The sequence below is a fragment of the Ranitomeya imitator genome, chromosome 4 (assembly GCF_032444005.1).
Source record: "Ranitomeya imitator isolate aRanImi1 chromosome 4, aRanImi1.pri, whole genome shotgun sequence".
Taxonomy (NCBI): Eukaryota; Metazoa; Chordata; class Amphibia; order Anura; family Dendrobatidae; genus Ranitomeya; species Ranitomeya imitator.
In genome coordinates this window covers 686,354,227-686,379,010 of record NC_091285.1, presented here as the reverse complement: position 1 = coordinate 686,379,010, position 24,784 = coordinate 686,354,227, and the positions used below count along the sequence as shown (strand labels likewise).

Genomic DNA, 24,784 nt, shown 5'->3' with positions numbered 1-24,784 from the left:
TCTCTGGGTGGTTCAGGACACAGGTGTAGATATGGACATTCAAGGTCTGTCCTCTTGTGTGGATCATCTCACTGCAAGGGTACAAAACATTCAAGATTTTGTGGTTCAGAATCCGATGTTAGAGCCTAGAATTCCAATTCCTGATTTGTTTTCTGGGGATAGATCTAAATTCCTGAATTTCAAAAATAATTGTAAACTGTTTCTAGCTTTGAAACCCTGCTCCTCTAGTGACCCCGTTCAACAAGTAAAAATCATTATTTCTTTGTTGCGTGGTGACCCTCAAGACTGGGCATTTTCCCTTGCGCCAGGAGATCCTGCATTGCGTGATGTAGATGCGTTTTTTCTGGCGCTTGGATTGCTTTATGATGAACCAAATTCAGTGGATCAGGCAGAGAAAATCTTGCTGGCTTTGTGTCAGGGTCAGGATGAAGCGGAGGTGTACTGTCAGAAGTTTAGAAAGTGGTCTGTGCTTACTCAGTGGAATGAGTGTGCCCTGGCGGCAATTTTCAGAAAGGGTCTTTCTGAAGCCCTTAAGGATGTCATGGTGGGATTTCCCACGCCTGCTGGTCTGAATGAGTCTATGTCCTTGGCCATTCAGATCGATCGGCGCTTGCGTGAGCGCAAAGCTGTGCACCATTTGGCGGTATTCTCTGAGCATAGGCCTGAGCCTATGCAATGTGATAGGACTTTGACCAGAGCTGAACGGCAAGAACACAGACGTCGGAATGGGCTGTGTTTTTACTGTGGTGATTCCACTCATGCTATCTCCGATTGTCCTAAGCGCACTAAGCGGTTCGCTAGGTCTGCCACCATTGGTACGGTACAGTCTAAATTTCTTTTGTCTGTTACTCTGATTTGCTCTCTGTCGTCAAATTCTGTTATGGCATTTGTGGATTCAGGTGCTGCCCTGAATTTGATGGACTTGGAGTTTGTCAGGCGCTGTGGTTTTTTCTTGGAGCCCTTGCAGTATCCTATTCCATTGAGAGGAATTGATGCTACGTCTTTGGCCAAGAATAAGCCTCAGTACTGGACTCAATTGATCATGTGCATGGCTCCTGCACATCAGGAGGATATTCGCTTTTTGGTGTTGCATAATCTGCATGATGTGGTCGTTTTGGGGTTGCCATGGCTACAGGTCCATAATCCAGTATTGGATTGGAAATCTATGTCTGTGTCCGGCTGGGGTTGTCAGGGGGTACATGGTGATGTTCCATTGCTGTCAATTTCGCCTTTTACTCCTTCTGAAGTCCCTGAGTTTTTGTCAGATTACCAGGATGTATTTGAAGAGTCCAAATCCGGTGCCTTACCTCCTCATAGGGATTGCGATTGTGCTATTAATTTGATTCCTGGTAGTAAGTTTCCTAAGGGCCGATTGTTTAATTTATCGGTGCCAGAGCACGCCGCTATGCGGAGTTATATAAAGGAATCCTTGGAGAAAGGTCATATTCGCCCGTCGTCATCACCGTTGGGAGCAGGGTTCTTTTTTGTGGCCAAGAAGGATGACTCTTTGAGACCTTGTATTGATTACCGCCTTCTTAATAAGATCAAAGTCAAATTTCAGTTCCCTTTGCTGCTGCTGATTTGTTTGCTCGGATTAAGGGGGCTAGTTGGTTCACCAAGATAGACCTTCGAGGGGCGTATAATCTTGTGCGAATTAAACAGGGCAATGAATGGAAAACAGCATTTAATACGCCTGAGGGCCATTTTGAGTACCTGGTTATGCCATTCGGGCTTTCTAATGCTCCATCTGTGTTTCAGTCCTTTATGCATGACATCTTCCGAGAGTACCTGGATAGATTCATGATTGTATATTTGGATGATATTTTGGTCTTTTCGGATGATTGGGAGTCTCATGTGAAGCAGGTCAGATGTTATGACCTGGTGGTTAGGACAATAATGGACCTGGTGGTTAAGAGCACACGGAATGACCTGATAGTTACTAATAATACAGGACAAGCTCTGGGACGTGGGAACTCTGCTGACTGCAATCCCTAATCCTATCACACACACTAGAAATAGCCGTGGATTGCTCCTAACGCTCCCTATGCAACTCGACACAGCCTAAGGAACTAGCTAGCCCTAAAGATAGAAAAATAAAGCCTACCTTGCCTCAGAGAAATTCCCCAAAGGAAAAGGCAGCCCCCCACATATAAGGACTGTGAGTAAAGATGAAAATTACAAACACAGAGATGAAATAGATTTAGCAAAGTGAGGCCCGACTTACTGAACAGACAGAGGATAGGAAAGGTAACTTTGCGGTCAGCACAAAAACTACAAAAAGACTACGCAGAGGGCGCAAAAAGACCCTCTGCACCGACTCACGGTGCGGAGGCGCTCCCTCTGCGTCCCAGAGCTTCCATCAAGCAAGACAAGAATCAAAATAGCAAGCTGGACAGAAAAATAGCAAACCAGAGAAAAACAAGCAGGAACTTAGCTTCTGCTGGGAAGACAGGGCACAAGAACGATCCAGGAGTGAACTAGACCAATACTGGAACATTGACAGGTGGCATGGAGCAATGATCTAAGTGGAGTTAAATAGAGCAGCCAGCTAACAAATTAACCTCGTCACCTGTGGAAGGAAACTCAGAGGCCGCAGCCCCACTCACAACCACCAGAGGAAGCCCATGGACAGAACCAGCCGAAGTACCATTCATGACCACAGGAGGGAGCTTGACAACAGAATTCACAACAGTCAGAATGGTGTTCCAGGTCCTTCGTGCGAATTCCTTGTTTGTGAAGGGGTCGAAATGTCTCTTTGGGGTTCAGAAGGTTTCATTTTTGGGTTTCATTTTTTCCCCTTCTACTATCGAGATGGACCCTGTTAAAGTTCAGGCCATTTATGATTGGACTCAGCCGACATCTGTGAAGAGCCTGCAGAAGTTCCTGGGCTTTGCTAATTTTTACCGTCGCTTCATCGCTAATTTTTCTAGTGTTGCTAAACTGATTTGACCAAGAAAGGTGCTGATGTGGTCAATTGGTCCTCGGCGGCTGCAGAGGCTTTTCAGGAGTTGAAGCGTCGTTTTTCTTCTGCCCCTGTGTTGTGCCAGCCAGATGTTTCGCTCCCGTTTCAGGTTGAGGTTGATGCTTCTGAGATTGGAGCAGGGGCTGTTTTGTCACAAAGAAGTTCTGATGGCTCGGTGATGAAACCATGTGCCTTCTTTTCTAGAAAATTCTCGCCTGCTGAGCGCAATTATGATGTTGGCACTTGAGAGTTGTTGGCCATGAAGTGGGCATTCAAGGAGTGGCGACATTGGCTTGAAGGAGCCAAGCATCGCGTGGTGGTCTTGACGGATCACAAGAATTTGACTTATCTCGAGTCTGCCAAACGGTTGAATCCTAGACAGGCTCGATGGTCGCTGTTTTTCTCCCGTTTTGATTTTGTGGTTTCGTACCTTCCGGGCTCTAAGAATGTGAAGGCTGATGCCCTGTCAAGGAGTTTTGTGCCTGACTCTCCGGGTGTTCCTGAGCCGGCGGGTATTCTCAAAGAGGGGGTAATTTTGTCTGCCATCTCCCCTGATTTGCGGCGTGTGTTGCAGAAGTTTCAGGCTGATAGACCTGACCGTTGTCCAGCGGAGAAACTGTTTGTCCCTGATAGATGAACTAGTAGAGTTATCTCTGAGGTTCATTGTTCGGTGTTAGCTGGTCATCCTGGAATCTTTGGTACCAGAGATTTGGTGGCTAGATCCTTTTGGTGGCCTTCTTTGTCACGGGATGTGCGTTCTTTTGTGCAGTCCTGTGGGACTTGTGCTCGGGCTAAGCCCTGCTGTTCTCGTGCCAGTGGGTTGCTTTTGCCCTTGCCGGTCCCGAAGAGGCCCTGGACGCATATTTCCATGGATTTTATTTCAGATCTCCCTGTCTCTCAAAGGATGTCGGTCATTTGGGTGGTTTGTGATCGCTTCTCTAAGATGGTTCATTTGGTACCCTTGTCTAAATTGCCTTCCTCCTCTGATTTGGTGCCATTGTTTTTCCAGCATGTGGTTCGTTTGCATGGCATTCCGGAGAACATCGTCTTGGACAGAGGTTCCCAGTTTGTTTCGAGGTTTTGGCGGTCCTTTTGTGCTAAGATGGGCATTGATTTATCTTTTTCTTCGGCTTTCCATCCTCAGACAAATGGCCAAACCAAACGAACTAATCAGACTTTGGAGACATATCTGAGATGCTTTGTTTCTGCTGATCAGGATGATTGGGTGTCCTTCTTGCCTTTGGCTGAGTTCGCCCTTAATAATCGGGCCAGCTCGGCTACTTTGGTTTCGCCTTTTTTCTGTAATTCTGGTTTCCATCCTCATTTCTCTTCAGGGCAGGTTGAGCCTTCGGACTTTCTTGGTGTGGATACGGTGGTGAACAGGTTGCAGCAGATTTGGACTCATGTGGTGGACAATTTGACATTGTCCCAGCAGAAGGCTCAACGTTTCGCTAACCGCCGGCGCTGTGTTGGTCCCCGACTTCGTGTTGGGGATTTGGTTTGGTTGTCATCTCGTCATGTTCCTATGAAGGTTTCCTCTCCTAAGTTTAAGCCTCGTTTCATTGGTCCGTATAAGATTTCTGAGGTTCTCAATCCTGTGTCATTTCGTTTGGCCCTTCCAGCTTCTTTTGCCATCCATAATGTGTTCCATAGGTCGTTATTGCGGAGATACGTGGCGCCTATGGTTCCCTCTGTTGATCCTCCTGCCCCGGTGTTGGTCGAGGAGGAGTTGGAGTATGTGGTGGAGAAGATTTTGGATTCTCGTATTTCGAGACGGAAACTCCAGTACCTGGTCAAGTGGAAGGGTTATGGTCAGGAAGATAATTCCTGGGTGTTTGCCTCTGATGATCATGCTGCCGATCTAGTTCGTGCCTTTCATTTGGCTCATCCTGATCGGCCTGGGGGCTCTGGTGAGGGTTCGGTGACCCCTCCTCAAGGGGGGTACTGTTGTGAATTCTGTTTTCGAACTCCCTCCTGTGGTCATGAATGGTACTTCGGCGAGTTCTGTCCATGGACTCCCTCTGGTGGCTGTGAGTGGAGCTGCTGCTTCTGAGGTTCCTTCCACAGGTGACATAGTTTATTCTTTGGCTGGCTGTTCTATTTAACTCCACTCAGATCGTTACTCCATGCCAGCTGTCAATGTTCTTGTACTGGTTCAGTTCGTCCTTGGATCTTTCTGGTGACCTGTCTACTCCAACAGAAGCTAAGTCCCTGCTAGTTATTATTTGTTGATTGTTTCCTTGTCCAGCTGGCTTTCATGATTTTGCCTTGCTAGCTGGAAGCTCTGGGATGCAGAGTGGCACCTCCGCACCGTGAGTCGGTGCGGAGGTCTTTTTGCACACTCTGCGTGGTCTTTTGTAGTTTTTTGTGCTGACCGCAAAGATACCTTTCCTATCCTCAGTCTGTTTAGTAAGTCTGGCCTCCCTTTGCTGAAACCTGTTTCATTTCTGTGTTTGTGACTTTCATCTTAACTCACAGTCAATATATGTGGGGGGCTGCCTTTTCCTTTGGGGAATTTCTCTGAGGCAAGGTAGGCTTTATTTTCTATCTTTAGGGCTAGTTAGCTCTTATGCTGTGAAGAGGCGTCTAGGTCGTGTTAGGTATGCTCCACGGCTATTTCTAGTTGTGTGATAGGATTAGGGGTTGCGGTCAGCAGACCTCCCACTTCCCAGAGCTTGTCCTGTGTGAGTTTAACCATCAGGTCGTTCCGGGTGCTCCTAACCACCAGGTCCATAACACTTATCCTTGAAACATGTCATCTGCTAATGATTATAGCAAATTTTGAGTTCAAAAAGTCATATTATTCTCCTTCCCTTCCGAGCCCTGCTGTGCACCCAAACAATAGTTTTTCTTCACATGTGGGGTATTGGCGTACTCTGGGGGAATTGTACAACAAATTGTACATGCATTTTCTTTTGTTGCCCTTGTAAAAATGCAACATTTGGGTATTAAGGAACACCTTTGTGGCAAAAATGTGACTTTTATTTTCATAGTTCAATGTTATAAACTTCTGTGAGGCACCTTTTAATTCAGGGTGCTCACTACATATCTAGATACATTTCTTGAGGGGTCTAATTTCCAACATAGGATCACTTGTGGAGGTTTCCACTGTTTAGGCACATCAGGGACTCTCCAGATCCAACATGATGTCTGCTGTCTATTCCATCCAATTTTGAGTTCAAAAAGTCAAACAGTGTTCTTTCCGTCTGAGTTTTGCCATGCACTCAAACAGTAGTTTTCCCACATACATGGAATGTTGAAGTAATCAGGAGAAATTGTACAAGAAATTTTATGGTGCATTTTCTTCTGTTACCCTTCTGAAAAATAATTGGGGCTAAAGTAACAATCTTGTGGGTAAAAGTTAAACATTGATTTTTTCCTTTTATTTTTACTTATGAAAGGGTTATTAAACTTCTTGCATGTGTTTTTCGGCACTTTGAAAGGTGCAGTTTTTAGAATGGTGTCGCTTTTGGGTATTTTCTCTCATATAGGCCCCTGAAAGTCACATTTAATTTGATGTGGTCCCAAAAAAATGATTTTGTTAAGTGTGTTGGAAAAATTTCAAATTGCTGATCAACTTTTCACCCTTCTAAATTCCTCGCGAAAAAATTGTGTTTAAAAATGAAGAAGATGTAAAGTAAATGTTGTTAACTATTTTGTATGATATAACTGTCTGTTTTAAGGGCATAAAAATGAATAGTTGGAAATTGCACAATGTTGAAATTTTTTTTTTCAATATCTCCATTATTTTCACAAATAAACGCAAAAAATATGGAGCTAAATTTACCACTACTATAAAGTACAGTGTGTCATTAGAAAAACGTTCTCAGAATCACTGGAGTATTGAAGTGTTTTCGAGTTATTACCACAAAGTGAGAGTGGTCAGAATTGTAAAATTTGGCCTGGCCTTGACGATGAAAACAAACTTTGGGGGCTTAAGGGGTTAATATAGTCTGTAATGTCATGAATCATGGAATGTTGAGATTACTGAAAGAAGGACACCAATTTCCTGCAAAATAGATATAGATCTTTGATCAAATATCATTATTTCATGATGGGGATTACTTTCTGGTGTATTAATCTGATTCTTCTCTATTCTTTATGTCTATATGTGTATGTGTTGTATTTATATTTTCTATTGGGTTATATTCAAATTAAATAGAGAAGTTCCTCTACAAAATGATTGGTGGACTAGCAAATGTGGTGCTATTTAAAAGGTTTATTCAGCCTAAGGGTACAAGTCTTCAGTCACTCTTTGTGATTACAGACTTGTGTATCCTCATCGGATACGTACTGGTCTCTGTGAGGATTCTCTGGTGTTAGCACCGGGGTTGGTTGATCATATGACCGCAAGCATGCGATTTGCTAATTTTCGGCTTCATTCTGACTAGTTTTCTCCGACCTCTCACAATTGACATTTATGAGTGAAGCGACACATTAGTAGTTGACACATTGCCGCATTCCTTACAGTCAGGCTTTCATGCTCAAGTATAGTGACTACAAACTGGTAGCACTTTAATCCTGACCTGCATTGTATGCGAATGCTTGACAAAGACATAAAATGTGCCGAAACATAGCGATTATTTGGTACAATACTTTATCACCCTGTTTGGATGCTGTTCACTATTCTTACAAATGGTTTTTAGAAGATCATTGAAGACTATCAAGATTGACTTTCATATCTTTTATTAAAACAACAGTTGCCATAGTTGTGGTTGTAAAATTGGTTTAAAATTTGTTTATTGCACCTTTATCTTTATTTCTCATCAGATATTCTTTGGAGTTCATCTCAGGTCTGAAGAGTAAAATGAAACATTTCGGAAAAAACATACAGATCAACAATGCCCAACTGGATGCCAGGATGGCAAACACCTCCATGGCGACTGTGTATTTGCCCTGAGCACTAAGAGAAGCAGGAATGAAAGATAGCCAAACACTAAGAAAGGCCAACATGCTAAAAGTAATAAACTGAGCTTCATTAAAACTATCTGGAAGTTTTCGAGCCAAGAAAGCCACTATGAAGCTAATTGTGGCCAGAAGAAAGAGATAACCGAGCATGGCCCAGAATTTGACAGACCGATCATTACAGTCAATAATAATGAGTTCTGATTTATCTGCTGTGTTCAGCTGTGGAAATGGAGGATCCACTGACATCCAACTGATACACAATATTAGCTGTAGAAGGAAACATATAGAGATAATTGAGTAGGAGACTCTTAGCGTTGTCCATTTTCTTAGACTGCTTCCAGGTCTAGTTGCCATAAAAGCAAAAACTACCATGACCGTCTTGGCCAATATACATGCAACACAGAGAGAGAAGATCAGACCAAAAGACACCTGACGTAGTAGACATTTCTCATGATCAGGGTAACCAATAAAACCTAAAGAACACAGGAAGCAGAGACTAATGGATATCAGAAGAAAACAACTTAGGGAGTAATTGCTGGCTTTCACAAGTGCTGTATTGCTAAAGTGGAATAATAATCCGAAGATTGGAGCTGGAATAATTGAGGAAATTATGGCTGCTGTAGCTAGAGAGACACCTAATAGATCTTCATAAGACAGAAACTCTGTAGGTTTTAGGAGACACTTGGATTTTTCAGGATTTGGCCATTCGTCCCATGGACATCTGAAACAGTTCAAGTCATCTATAAATGGAAAAAAATATGTTAAGCTTGTATCATTTTGTCTCTGCTGTCTTAGAAAGAGTAAAGGGACATAAAATAACTAAGGAAGAAAGATATTCAAAATTAATATGTTGTTGAAATATTTGAGATCAAAAGTATGGCAACCATCTTGATCTACAACCATCTAGACTTCTAATACCAAAAGGAAGGGTGGAAATATGTCTGTACAGAAATAGCACTGCCTATTCTTTTAAAGGAACAGAAGGACTGATCTGTAACTATAAGGTTGGTTGTATTTACCTTACTAATAAGGATGACCGAAACCGAACTGTAAAGTTCCGGCTCTGTACAGGACACCTAGAATTCGGTACCGGACCTCGAACACAGACTTTTAACAAGATGTCTGGTTTACTGTTCAGATTCGGATGTCTAACAAAGTTTCTTAAAAGGCTGTAGCTCAGCCAGCAAAGAAGCTTTTAGGCTGTGGGTACTTCTGCAGCTATTTTATTGGCATGGCTGTGATTGCCCAGAGAACTACCTGACCATGCAGGTATAAATGCTTGATCACGAGTTCCACCTCCATTCTACTCTGAATAGTTTACGGGCAGGACACATGTGGAATGAGGGACAGTGTTAAGCAACACAATCTGAAAAAAAGCCGCTGTGTGTATGCTGCTTGTGTCTCAGTGGGAGAACTGTGCCAAAAAGCTGCTGTGTGAACTCTACAACCCTGCCTGCGGTAGTGCAGTGCTAAAAGCTGCTGTGTGTACTCTGCAACAGCTCATGTGGGACTACTGGGCCTAAAGCCTCTGCGTGTACTCTGAAACACCGCCTGTGGGAGTACTGTGCCTTTTAGTTCCTGTGTGAACTCTGCACCCATATCAATGGGAGTATTGTGCCAAAAGCCGCTGTGTGTACTCTGCAACCTGCCTGTGGGAGTACTGTGCCAAATGCTGCTGGGTGTGTTCCGCAATGCCGCGTGTAAGAGTACTGTACCAAAAAGCCACTGGGTGTATTCTGCACCCATATCTGTGGGAGTTCTGTGCCAAAAACTAATGTGTGAACTTTGCAACCCCACCTGTGGGAGTACTCTGCACCCATATTTATTATTATTTTATTATTATACATTTTTATAGCGCTATTTATTCCATGGAGCTTTACATGTGAATACGAGGCAAATATAGACAAATACATTAAACATGAGCAGATAACAGGCACACGGGTATATAAGGAGGGAGGACCCTGCCCGCGAGGGCTCACAGTCTGCAGGGGATGGGTGATGAAACACTAGGAGAGGGCAGGGCAGGTTGCGCGGCGGTTCAGTAACTTCATATTTGTGATAATACTGTGCCAAAAGCCACTATGTGTACTCTACAACCCCACCTGTGGAAGTACTGTGCCAAAAGACATTGTGTGTACTCTAAACCAAAATCTGTTGGAGTACTCTGCAATTGGCAACCCTTGTTTGTATGGTTCCCTGATGAAGGCAGATGCCGTAAAATGCTTTGGGGTGGATGCTTCTTCACAACACTTACTATTGATCCTCTTACACAAAGGTATAGTTTATTTCAAGGGAATTATTATCACTTTTGCTGGTATAGCCTATTGGCAACACTAAACAATATTATATAATTTACCTAATAGTGATCATGCTTTGTCCTGTGCATTTATGTACATGCACTTTACCTAATCATATATACTGCTTATAGACATACTGTATACCTTGCATTGATGATTTGTGATTACAGGCTGTCTAGATATGTGGGCACCTACATTAAGTTTAAATTTAAGCACTTTTTGCACATGATTATAACCTACTATTATCAACTACATTTATTACTATATTGTAATCTATTTATTGCATTTAAACTAGACAGTGTTTATATATATTTTTATGTTCATCTAGATTTATTTTCATAAGTGTTACTTCGAATTGCGTTCACTGTCCCATTTGGTCATTTTTTCCCACCCAACTATATAATTATTCCTGATTAATAAAGTTGTATAAATTTACTACACTCACTTTGGACTTTTATTGTCGTTTCCTTCTTTCTTGTATCCTTGTTTGGTTGAGCAGTGTGAATTAAAAAAAGTCTACTCTGCAGTCGTCTCGTTGGTATTTATAGGCTAAAAAAATAATTTTACTGTACCTTCTCTTACACCTACACGGCCATGACCACTTTTTACTCCAGTTAATTGTGCACCCCTGGTTGTAGGGTGTTAGTTTATTTTGGGTTCATTTTAAGAACTTTTAAGTCAGTTCCCTAAAAAAAAACACAAAAAATCCCACAAAAGAACAAAACAAAAAGAGAAAAAACACTGTGTTGGATTACTCTTCCTTTGCCTCTTCCACTTTTGTGAATTCTAGGTTGTTTTAAGTAATTTTTATTGAAAAAAAAACACTGAAAAGGGACCTATGCCTTCTAGCTCTAGATTGCTAGTTTTAGTTTTGTTTAGTTTGGTTAATTCTAGTTTGTTTTAAGTCAGATCCATAAAAAAACCTGAAAAAAAGAAAAAACACAAAAAACTCCAATTGTTGTATTACTCCACCATTGCTCTTCCACGTACACCGCCACATCGGCCTCTTCCACCACTTGGACTTACGCCTTCTGGTTCTATATTGTTTGTTTACGTTTTGTTAATTCTAGGTTGCCTAGTTGTCAGCTCCGTAAAGAAAAATTTAAAAATACAGACAAAGAACAAAGACAAAAAAACAGTGTTGGATTACTCCTCCCTTGCCTCTTCCACCCATACCGCAACGTCCACTTTTTCCTCTACTTGGACCTACACCTCCTAGTGCTAGATTGCTAGTTTTAGTTTTAGTTTAGTTGTAGTTTGTTTTAGGTCAGGTCCATAAAAAATATAAAAAAGCAAAAAAAACTCTCAAAAATGAAAAAAACAGGAAAAAAAACAGTACTGGATTACTCCTCCCTTGCTCTTCCATGTATACTGCCACATTGACCTCTTTCTCCAGTTGGACTTATGCCTCCAGGTTCCAGATTACTAGTTTTACTTTTGTTAATTCTAAGTTATTTTAAAGTCAGTTCCATGAAAAACTAAAAAATAAAATAAACACCAAAATTTATAAAAAAAATTACAAACCAACAAAAAAACCAGTGTTGGATTACTCCTCCTTTGCTTCTTCCAACTATAACGTCACATCCATCACTACCTCCATTTGGACCTAGACTTCTTGGCTTTAGATAGCAAGTTTTAGTTTTGCTAATTCTAACCACTAACCATGAGTGGAGAAAAAGTTTTGGTGTTCTCACTCATATTCTCTGGAAAATGGCCAAGAAAGCAAAAATTCTGCCGGGGTATGTAAATTTTTGAGCACAACTGTACTTGCATCCAACTATGAATTTGTTCAGAGTCTTCTCTGTGGGTGTGTGCTTTGACCCATCCCACCCAGACATTGCCAAGCACATCTCGGATTATACTGAGCATTATGATTGGCAGGATGAAGGAGTGAAGACTAGAAGTGCACGCTTCTAGAGAAGACACTGAAGAAATGCCCAGAAGCTGCTCAAGTAGAGATTTCACATACCGTTCTCCAAAAGCAACAAATGTGAATATCTCTTCAAAAGAGCTAAATAGCGCAAATTGGAAAAAATGTTCAGAATTACGGAAGTGCTGGGATTTTTACAAGTTATTTAACTGATTTTTTAGGTCCCATTTAACACTGTCTCCTATGCTCTGCGTTTCATTATAAATAGTTACTTTTGTTAGGAGTCGAGTTTCCTCTGCTGCATAGGGGGAATCTCGATCCGTGTCTGCTGCGGTCTCCCATTCGGTATCGGCCGCAGTGGGGTCTGCTCAGCGGAGACGTCGCTCCCAGCGTCTCGCTGAGGCTGATTCGGTGCATAGGGTCACTACTGCCTTTTCTGGCTTTCCTATGGTACCCTGCACTGATCTGCGGCGAGCGAGCCTCTCTGGGACTAAGTCCTTGTTTACTCACACTGAGCATGCCCAGGGCAGGGTCTCCCATTGGAGGTCGAGGGCCACATGTTCGGTCACATGCTCAGGTGCTGCAGTACATTCCATTGGTCCTTCTGGAAGGTCCTGAAAGGGCAAAAACTTCAGTAGCAGCTTCCTGTGCTGCAACTATATAAACTGCGCATGACCGCACGGCCATGCGCTAGTATTGTCTTATGTTATGTGCTTTGCGCCAGTGTGGTCACATGTATGTGTGTTCAGGGACCCGGCTGAAATAAGCCCCTAGAATGCTGGCTCCTCCGGCGAGGAGTTTTGTGTGTTTGTGTGACCACTGACTGCTCTCTGTTTGGGCAGTTAGCCTGTGCCTCTGTGGAGTCTAACAGGGCACAGTGCTTTCCTTTCACGGCTACTCAGTGAATTAACTGAGTTAGTCTATACCGCCATATAGCTCCGCCGTTTGCTAGCAGCAGGTACTCCTGCCCGGGGGACCCTGGGCTGCGAACGCACCAATATCAATAAACATCTCTATTTACTCGGTGCGTTCCGCTAGCCCTAACAACTTTACACTGTCATTTCAGCATGCCTCTTGGGATTTTATCTTCTTGTTGTATATGTTTTAATACTTTATATCTGAATTGGCACCATATTAGCATTATCATTATTTTGTTTTAATCTTATGTGCTGTTTTTTTGAAGCTGCATGACTTGCCAGCTTCTATATGTTTCTTCGGGATCAAACTTCTTCCTGAGATAGCCTGTCTCTCAAATTTTAATTCTCACTTTGATAGAAATTTTCTTTCTTGGAATCTTGTGACCAATTTAATAAAATTTAGATTTTATACTACTGACATTGTTTTGGTGTTCATTTGTGACTGTGTCTTTTTTTATTTATATATTCTGATTCTTTAGATTGAACAAAGCTTGTGAAATAAATATTAAACCCGTCACTAATATTCCAAGTAAATATATTTCTAAAGGTGCTAATGACATGATATTGTCACTAGATTTTGGTAACAGCCAATCCAGTCTGGACATGCAAAGAAATTACCATAGTTGTCCATAAGTTATGCATAAAAATGAGAAATGACAAAGGGAAAATGTATTAACCACGCTTATTGAAATTTAGATAATACATTGTACACAAGCTTTTTTGGTGATGAATCTTCAAGACACCTCCTTTATGGAGAAACTAGTTGCAGGCATTGCTCCTGTGTGAATTTGGCCCACTCTTCCACACAAGCACTCTTCATATACTGAGGCTTCAATTAGCTCCTTTTATAAACTCTGAACTTTAGTTATTTCCATACATTTTCTTTTGAATTCATGTCAGTTGATTGGCTGGGCTATTCTAGCAGATTTATTTTCTTTCACAGAAACCAATTTGTTTGTCTATTTATTCTACTAATTTATTAAGCGCCAATAATTCCACAGTGTTTTTGAGACATCAATTGAAAGCTTTGTTTTTGGGATCATTGTCTTGCTGAAATGGCCACCCCTGTTTCATCTTCATCATCCTGGTAGATGGCAGAAATTTTTTTTCAAGAATGTCTCTGTATATTTTTCCATTCATCCTTCCTTCAATTACATGAAGTTTGACAATGCCATATTCAAAAAACAGCACCACACTAATTTTGCCACCTCCAAATTTCACTGTTGTTGTGGTGTTTTTAATATGCAGTGCCTTTTGTCCTCCGAGCATGTTGTGTATTATGGTATCCAATAAGTTAAATTTTGGTCTCATCTGACCATAATATATTCTCCCAGTATTTCACAGTCTTGTCTAAATGTTGTTGAGCAAACTTTAAAAATGCTTGAATAAGTTTTTGCTCAGCAATGGAATCTTAAGATCATGAGTGTGCATACAGGTCATGGAGGCTGACTGCATTACTGTGGAGACACGAAGGTCAGTGAGTGCTCTCGTCTGCTAATCCTGCTGTTTTTAGAAAGACTGCGTAGACTAGGGCTCATCCCACTGAATGCCCACAGTCCTAAACAAAGAGTGAGGGTAAAACAGTGTGGTAATTCTTTATTGAACCACAAACAGACAATAATGTATAGTACAGTCTCAGCAAATACACAAAATGGTGCAAATTACAGAGTCTCAGCCTTCCTCTGGTTCGGCAGGATTAGAGCAGCTGCGACTTTGGGGCTTCCAGGGAAGAGGTAGCAGCAAGCTTAGGAAGCTGACAGTCCATTGAGGTATGTGGCTAGGTGACCTAATTGTCCCAACTTGGTTTCTCCAAATGTCTACATGGGGACAGGTGACTTGATTGTCCCAACCTGGCTTCTTGAAATGTTTCCATGGGTTCAGTGATGGACAGTCTATCAAATCTGTGTTCCTCTGATTGGAGCCATGGTGCCTGGCTGCTGTTCCAAAAAGTCTCTCTGCAGAAGGATAGAGGTCTCTTTTATAACCACAGCTGTCCTACAGATCATGATCCACACATTAGAGGGAAGGTGGGATGAGGTCAGTTCTAATTGTTCAAGTATTCAATCAATCTGCATGGTTTGTCTTTGACCTTTTGCAGGTCAACAAGCTAATACCATGGAAATCAACATATTATCAGACTTCAATTGTTCAATTATCCTACGTCCTTGTCTTCCAAGGATAGAAGAGCAATAAGTTGCAATAAATATCAATTCAAGAGTTAACATTCAGGTTCATATGAACAATAGCTTTGGTTTTTTGACCTACTAGAAAATATGTCTGCCATAATTAAGAATAAATGCTGTGTCATCACAAATACTTATTGTTTTATTTGAAACAACTGTACTGGTACCTGTAACTCTCAAGGCGGTCCTTGGCTCCTGAACAACACTTCTGATAAGTCTTTTCACTCCTCTTCCTGAAATCTTGCAGGGAGCACCTGGTTGTGGCCGGTTTATGGTGAAATGATGTTCTTTCCATTTCTGGATTATGGTCCCAACAGTGCTCACTGGAACCTTTAGTAGTTTAGAAATTCATCTGCAATCAATGTCATCGGTATGGTTTTCAACATTAAGGTTGTGAAGGTCTTGAGATGGCTCACTGGTTTTACCCATCATGAGATGTTTCTTGTGTAGCATCTTGGTAATAAGATACCTTTTTATAGGCTATTAGTTTAACCAGTTGATATTATTTTTCACTAAATGACAGGATTGCTTTTTAATTACTGATAGTTTTCAGCTGGTGTCACGACTTTCCATAGCTTTTTACACCTATCTTTCTTCATGTGTTCCATACTTTTTTTTCTGTGTCATTTCTCATTATTACACATAACCTAATTTTTGGACATCTATGGTTTCATTTCTTTGCCTGTGTGGCTTGTATTGGTTGTTACTGACACCTGATTCTAATATCATGTCAGTAGCATGTTTAGAAATACAGGGTGGGCCATTTGTGTGGATACACCTGGTTGGCCATGTATATGGATACACCTAAATAAAATGGGAATGGTTGGTGATATCAACTTCCTGTTTGTGGCACATTAGTATATGGGAGGGGGAAAACTTTTCAAGATGGGTGGTGACCATGATGGCCATTTTGAAGTCGGCCATTTTTAATCCAACTTTGTAAATGGCCCACAAGGTGTACCCATATAAATGGCCCACCCTGTATATTTTCTTAGAAAATTGTTTTTCAATGCTCATTTCACTCTCTGTATTTGTGTGATAATGTAATGCCTGGGTTTTTTTTATTGTAACTCAATACTTCGGCTCTGTTCACTTTCATAAACCTAGCTGCAGTGCCAGAAATATGCACAACAGTATCTATGGCTCTGTGCATGCATAAACAATGGAAGGATTATAGTGCTCCAGGAAGTTATGGAGCTGATGTGACTTCCTAAGTTGCCAATGAACAGACTTTAATGTCTTCTACTAAGAAAAGTCAGATATAGAATCACTGCGCTCAGTAGAAAGGTATGCTTTCAAGTGGATAAATTTTATTTGTGATGATTAGTGAGGCGACAGTTTGACGTTTCGGCCAAACTCCGGCCTTTATCATAAAGTCGCCTTTATGGTCATCTAGAAAATATTGGCACCGTGTATGTTAATTTTTCCAATTAGACGCAATGTATCCAGCTTGGTGGATGATCCAGTGGGGAGTTGCAGCAGGTCAGGGGAGCGATATCCTGACAGTGGCACCTGGAAAATATTGGTGGCGCAGTGGTCATGCGGGAGCACAGGCATGCTGGTGCAGTGTGTGTGTGCATGCCTGTGCTCCTGCATGACCACTGCGCCACCAATATTTCCCAGGTGCCACTGTCAGGACATCGCTCCCCTGACCTGCTGCAACTCCCCACTGGATCATCCACCAAGCTGGATACATTGCGTCTAATTGGAAAAATTAACATACACGGTGCCAATATTTTCTAGATGACCATAAAGGCGACTTTATGATAAAGGCCGGAGTTCGGCCGAATCGTCAAACTGTCGCCTCACTAATCATCACAAATAAAATGTATCCACTTGAAAGCATACCTTTCTACTGAGTGCAGTGATTCTATATCTGACTTATATCTATGGAACATTGGGTTCCCTTTCACTGGCACCGTTACTCTACTTAGTCGAGTGCTAACCATCTATACTAGTATTCTACTAAGAAAAGGCTGTACATTCAAATTCTTAGATAACTCCTTTTGAGGAATTGCTCACTAAGGAAAACTACTTCATGTATTTTAAGACTAAGAAAAGATAGTTTGAATTCATGGACACATTCTTCTTTTTGGAACTTGAGATACAGTTTCCCTGGTGTGGAACATCACCTGTCTTATTTGAGAACTCTCCATGTAAACACGGAACACATGCATAGCAACATGATTGTTTCCCTTGCATAGCGGCCTTCCGGAATCCAATGGTGCAGCTGTTACTACATCTTGAGAGTGGGATCTGTAAAGAGTAAAGATCCATTTTATGTCTTTAAAATACTGTGTAATTTACACCAAAGAGATGAATTATAATATGGTGCACAGATTGCACCAGAACTGGTTGTGTCAAATAAAGCAGATAATGATATGGATTGTGGGGTGAAAAGTTGAGAAGATGAGATCAACCTTCATAGAATGTGTTTACATCGAGTTTTTTGGTTCTGTTTCATGATGAGCGAATATACTCGTTACTCGAGATTTCCCGAGCATGCTCGGGTGACCTCCAAGTATTTTTTAGTGCTCGGAGATTTAGTTTTCATCGCTGCAGCTGAATGATTTACATCTGTTAGCCAGGATAAGTACATGTGGGGGTTGCCTGGTTGCTAGGGAATCCCCACATGTAATCTAGCTGGCTAACAGATGTAAATCATTCAGCTGAGGTGAGGAAAACTAAATCTCCGAGCGCTAAAAAATACTGGGAGGTCACCCGAGCATGCTCGGGAAATCTCGAGTAATGAGTATATTCACTCATCACTATTCATCACTAGTTCTGTTGCATTTTTGTAGCAGACACTTTCCAAAACCACAAAGAGATTTAGGACCAAACGTTTTGAGTATTGAGTTGACGCATGTGTGCACAAAGTCTTTCTTCTGTGGGCAGAGCCTCCAAGTTTTTCTAGGCAATCCTGATTCAAGAAAATCACAGTTGTCTCTTTCCATAAGCAGCTCCGCTACCGACTTTGCTGTTATTTTCTCAGTATTTTCTAATAGAGTGGGAAACGGCTCCCTTCTTTTAACCCTGAAAAGTTAGTTAAACCACGAGAAGTTAAAAAAATACAAATTTTGATTGTAGTGCTGGGGTGTTTTGATTGAAACCTGCTTGAAAAAGCACTAAAAAGTGCCAAAAAATGTAAAAATGTTCATTCTTTAGAGCTTAGAGCTAGCCTTTTCAAGGCTTTCGAAAGCCATCAAGCAGCTAAATAACCTGATCACTCAAGTGACTTTTGTTTGGCAACTGTTCACTAGTTTTGCAAAATAAGAGTCTTGGAGAAAACACAGCCGTTGTTGCACATACCCTTAGTTTTTACTGTAAAAACTCAGCAAAAATTTGCAAGTGACATGTTTTTCAGGCAGATTCGATCTGGAACCAACCTGTAAAATCACCACAAAACTTTGCTGCGCACATGTGCAGTCTTTTATTGGTTCTTTTAATTGCTTTAGGGTTGAGAAATTGTGAATCGGTTAAAAGAAGGAAATTGTTCACTCATTGAAGGCTACAAGCTATATTTTAAATTACAGAGAAAAGACCCCAGCGATAAAGCCACAGCAAAAACTATGGTAAAACCACCAGCAAAGATGCTTCAAGAAAAAGACTGGTGGATTTTTCCTTGAGCAGCTTTACCCAGGCAACCTCAGTGGTCCACCTGCATCTTAAATACGATGTGCGCACATATCCAAAGGCTTTGTATACACAAAGATTTTTGTGGATCTTTTGGAGAAGTATTTTTGCAGAATTTTCAAAGCATAAACTGAGCAAAACCTCCAGGCTTTTAATGACAATTTTCGAAGATTCCACTCATTGACTATGTACACACAGAATCTTTTTGAAGCAGAAACGGAGCACAAACTGATGGGAAATTCTCCAAAGACTCTTCCAAATCTCAAACCTCCTCAAAAACTTGGAGGCTATGCTCAATTTCCGTTCCACAATGGCTCCGTGTGCACAAAACCATTGGTTATGTTCATACGGAGTCTTTTTGAAAACATTTTTGCTCAAAAACTAAATGGAAAGATTAAGTTTTTGACATTTGGAAAAAATGTGACAAAAGCCAGCACATGTCCACAAGAATAACGTTTCGAAATTGCTATGCAGCATGTCCGTTTTTTGCTGTGGTTCTTGCGCACAATTTCAAAAGAAGGAGAACCATTCTGTGTGCACACAACTAGTGACGAGCGAGTATACTCGTTGCTCGGATTTTCCCAAGCACGCTCGGGTGGTCTCCAAGTATGTGTAACTGCTCAGAGATTTAGTCTTTGTCACCTCAGCTGAATGATTTACGGCTACTAGACAGCTTGAATACATGTGGAGGTTGCCTGGTTGCTAGGGAATTCCCACATGTGTTCAGCCTGTCTAGTAGCCGTAAATCAATCAGCTGAGGTGATGAAAACTAAATCTCCGAGCAGTTACTCGGCGATCACTCAAGCGTGCTCGGGAAAACTTGAGCAATGAGTACACTCGCTCATCACTACACACAACATCTTTCATCCGATGGCAGAGCTGCCAGAATTTTCTTTGACATTTTCTTTGACAAAGTCACTTCAGGAAAAATCTAGTAACTTCTTTTCTGACATGGCTCTGCAGGTTACCTTTGCGTTTTTTTCTGAACCCTGCAGCGGTAATAGAAGTGTCATATATCGGAACATCTGTCATTTTAACATTGTTGTGCATTATGTACATTTTTTCCAGTGGTTTTGCAGTGGGTTTTCATGAAGATTCCTTGCAGTATCTACTTTAAAAAAAACACCATGTGCACGGATCTACAGCAAGGAAACTCAAAGTTTTTGAGGAACTTTGATATTTAGCGGAAGCTTTAGACAGTTTGCACACGGTGGATACAGTATGTGAAAACAACATCTTTTTTAGGTGGTTTCCACCAAGAAATCTGCCTGAAAACCTAACCAAAAATGTGCAAAAGAATGAACATATTTATATCTATAGAAAAACCACTTGCTGTTCTGTTCAGTCCTTTGTTTACTTCTTTTAACCACTTGAGGTTTCGGAAACTGTGAAGCGGATAAAATAAATAACACATTCATTCTCCATGTGGCTTCCCCGGATTTCTTTGTAAAAGATATAGTTAAAAAATCACTTAAAAAACCACGGCAAAACCGCCGACAGAGCCACTTCAATGCTTTTTTAATGATTTGGCATCTGGAAACTGAGCTGGCATCTAAGAGTATCAGTTTCTGCTCCCAAAACTATTATAAAAACTCCAGTTGAACAAAGCCCATACTTTACTTCCAGAGCAGAAAAACTCTTTTACAACCTCCCCAAAAAAGGATAGTTTGAGGTTCTTTATGTTTGAAAGTTTGTGGTCTTTGAACTCCTGAAAAGAACTCACTGAGAACATAGAGTAAGGCCGGGATCTCCCATGCGATAAACACGGCCGAGTCTCACATGTTAATACCCGGCAATGTCGCCGGCTCTCAGGAGAGGAGCGTGCGACCGCATAGCAATACATGGAGTCGCACGCTCCGCTCCTGAGTGACGGCGGCAATGCCGGATATTAGCATGCGAGACTCGGATGTATTTCTCGCAAGTGTGATCCCGGCCTAACACTCAATCACATCCCTACAATCACTCACACTCAGCTGTATTTGCACCCACCTGTTGACTTCCCAGATTCCAAACAATCACACTTCTGTTCATAGTCAGATCTTCAGGTGGTGGGGCTGTATTATTATAGATGCCAATCTTCACTTGTGCCAGGGTCCCATTTGCCTCCAGATTCCAGTTAGCAACAGCGTAGAGTCCAGGAGGATCACCATTCTCATCAAAATATTTTTCATTCTTCAAATTAATGTTAACTTTGACCCTCCGCATATAGTACAAGAGCTAAATTGGGAAATGTTTAATAAGTTTCAATGAAATCATTCTATTCTAACAATCATATCTGTTATAAACACTGTCAATGGTACTGAGTTACTTGTCCGGAGCGTCGTGGAGAACATGAACATTTCCCAGAATTTTCTCTTTATAAAAACAAATCATGCTGATAAATGGCTGTGTAATACATATTCGTAAGTAAGAAATGAAAGTTACATCAATATGACATCCAAAAGGTTTGCGATTAATGTCAAGAAGATGTGGTCCTAAAGATTTGACCTGCATCTGGCTTGAGAACATGATGCGTTGACTTAAAAAATAAGCCAGACATGTCACTCAAATAAAGGCTAGCCAAGCCACCACTTTTCTAAACATCATACAAAAAGATAAACCACTGGAGATGGACATCATGATCGGAATAATAGAAGAAACAAGACAAAGAGGAGGAGCAGCAGCCCAATGGCTTGAAACTAATAAACAAAATACGGGAGGAGACCCTAGTGGTCCTATTTAGGCTTGCATAAGGTTGATGTTCCTAAAGATCATTTATCCATCCAGTCATCATGGTTCAAGATTAAACCTAAGGCTGATAAAAAAAATGGTTTATTGAAAAGCCATGCATGTTGTCTTAAAGACATGACCTGCATCTGTTTTCACATATTGTTGTCACTAACAGACAAATGATCCTAGATTTAGACAAAAGTCTAATATTTTTGACTCATTTGTTTAATTTGGTTCTTTTTTATCTACTTTTATGACTTGTTTGATAATCTTATGTAGTTTAAGGTCAAATATATACAGAAATATCAAAAATTCTAGTGTTAAACTTTCAAGTGCCCCTGTTTAATATCTTTGATGGGAGTAACTAAAAAAGCAGTCAAATAATACAAAGTTTCAGAAACGTCTCAGCTGATGCAGCACATTATTAATGTTTTACCCATATCTATATATACAGTAACTTTTTTTGAACCCAGTATATGTATAATTACCTGCCATGGTTTGAAGTGCCAAATGTTCGCACATGTTCTTTTAGAAAATGGCCCTTCCCCAATTTTGCAGGTTTTCAGATCATCTAAAGCTTTCACCAAGACATGGACAGCAACAAACATTACGTAAGTCATTTTAAGGCTGGAGGTATAGATGGCATTGTTCTTGATATCTTCTATACGTTCTAATCCAGTACAAACCTTTACTGGGTTCCCTAAAGAAACAGTTTGATTCTCAGGAAGAAATTGGCAGTTGAAAACCGTCTCCCACATCATTTTGGTCCACTTTGGTGTTGTAGACGTAGAAGGATGGATCTTGTCCAGGAATTGGCTTAAACCTGGTACAATGTAATCATTGCTGGCTAAACTGAGACTACCGGATAACAACTGGAAATATTTACTTATGGACAATAACAGTGACCTCGACCAACCAGCATTCCCAATAAATATCTTTCCTGTGACATTTCGCTTCAACAACTCATTCAAAATAGGAATAAATTCAATGTCAGTAGCAAAAACAACTACAACTGTAGCGGTGGACTCTTTCATGACTTTCGCTATATGTGGAGCATTGCGATCGGGTTGACCAAGGCTAATATATTCCATAAAGGCCACACATGCTCCAGCTTTTATTATTTCTTCTTTTATTGGCTGAATTCCTTGAAGGCCATAATCATTATCGAGAGCCAAAAGACCAATCCAGGTCCAGCCAAATCTGAAAATAAGCTGAGCCATGCCTTTAGACTGGACAATGTCACTCGGAAAAGTCCTGAAGAAGGATGGAAACATTTTTCTGTTACTTAAAAGGGAAACACTGGAAAATGGACTGATCTAGAAAAAAAATGCAAAAATGTAATATAATGACTTAGAAATTTGAATAATGTACATTGGATTGGTAGATTATAGAGTTGTGAGGAAAATATTTAGCTGAAGGGTTCTAAGATTCCAAATTTCTTTTTAGATGTTTTCCTTGATGGAACCCATGAGCAAGAACCCAATTTTCTGGAGCACCACTGCAGGAAAAATAAAACATCACACATTTTCCATAGAATCACAAGGTTGTCCCTGTAACACATGGACATGTTGTAATGGAAAGACCAATCCCCTCCCACAATTATTTTATTTAATTTGCAGCACTTCTTTTGCAAACATTGTATTTTGAAATCTCTAGAAATGTCTTCTTACTTAGACTTAATGTGACAGAGCACAAATTCCTTTTATTCTGAAAATAATTTTCTTTTGGTAATTTGAAAAGATTATAGATTAATATAAAACACCATGGGTGTCTCCCGGAAGGAGCTAAGGACAAAACGTACATTGGAGTGAGGGCAAATGCCCAATCCATCCACTCAAGCTGTCCTGTGGCTATGTTAATTGATTACACTCAGGTTCTGTATCTTTTTATTTGTTATTTTGCATTTATGCAATAGGATAATCCAATACCACTCCAGCACTTACTACTCTGGGAGCTAATTATAATCAGGGCTTTATGTGTGATATGTATTTTATTGGGCCCTTTTGAATGTGAGGCATTATTTCCGGATACCCAATGTCCGTGCGCTCTTCCAATGCTTTGTGCATGTTCATGTGGAATTCTACAATACTGTGGTGGGGCCTATTCATCCCTTCGCTGTGTATACCGGTTGCATAACGTTTTGACCCTTTGATGTTTTTATGACACAATGGGTGTCTCCTGGAAGAAACTAAGGACAAAAAGTACATCGGGGTGAGGGCCAACTAGTAACTCATATATCAGCCTTTATGGAGATTTGATTATATAGTAGACCTTGTATTTCTGTCTTTTGGGATATATCATAAGTTAATCAGCTAATTGTCATTGAACCTATATACCTGAACTTATTCAGTCAGATCCCAATGTTACTTACACTATTGCATTATTATATCACATCTGGATTGGGGTTCTCCCTACTGGACACTTTTTTATAAGTTATCTGTTGTTTTTACCTGTGGTTTTATAATTTATAAATAAAGTCTAATTTTTATTCACAAATGTGGTTCTCTTCTCTCGGCTAAATAAATGTAAGTCCGAACTTGCCTATATGTTACTGTAAGTGCCATAGTATTTCAAGATTTGGACACCCTTTCTGTATGTAGACTAGACAGTTGCATATGCAATTTCGCACATACACATTGTTAGGACTGGCGGAACGCACCAAGAAGGATGATATAGATGCGTTCGCAGTCCAGGGTCCACCGTGCAGGCGAAACCCGCTGCTAGTAAATGACAGACTATATGGCGGTACTTAAAAGTATAAACACGTGGGTTAAACCTCACCCAACGTGAAGAAAGCGATCCTGTTAAGTCACAGGACCGCGGTACCGCACATAGAGCGCGAGCAAGTAGTCAGCGAACTTAACCCCAAAAGGGATTGAAGTCCGATTAGACCCTTGCTGGCACAACACCGCAACTGGGTGTGTAAAGAACCTTATAAGCAATATATGAGCACAAGAGTGCGTGCGATGCCGCACTGACGGACGCCACTAACCACCCAGGCTTGGGTATGGAAAGCGCAAGGCAAGCGCACGGCGCCGTACTGGCAGGCACAGCTATAGGACGCTGTGATGTGTGTAATATACAGATGGATAGTCGGGCGCTAGAGAGCTACCATCATCCGCGAGCAATCAACAACTCTAGGGAGGGATACTTAGGAGCTTTCATCCATCGACATACATCCATCTACACACACACATAATAATTGTACACTAGCGCATGGCCGTGCGGTCATGCGCAGTTTATATAGTTGCAGGACAGGAAGTGGCCACAGAAACTTTGCCCTTCCAAGACCTGCCAAGAGGACC

At 41.0% G+C, this 24,784-nt stretch overlaps 1 protein-coding gene across 1 annotated transcript; it reads right to left on the bottom strand.

Moving 5' to 3' along the window:
• Nucleotides 1-7,690: 7,690 nt before the first annotated feature.
• Nucleotides 7,691-22,699, bottom strand: LOC138674702 (extracellular calcium-sensing receptor-like). Its single transcript, XM_069762519.1, has 3 exons — nt 21,968-22,699; nt 20,738-20,987; nt 7,691-8,610 (listed from the first exon to the last, which is right to left on the bottom strand). Exons 1-3 carry the CDS (start codon nt 22,697-22,699, stop codon nt 7,691-7,693), a joined length of 1,902 nt encoding a protein of 633 aa, XP_069618620.1.
• Nucleotides 22,700-24,784: the final 2,085 nt, after the last annotated feature.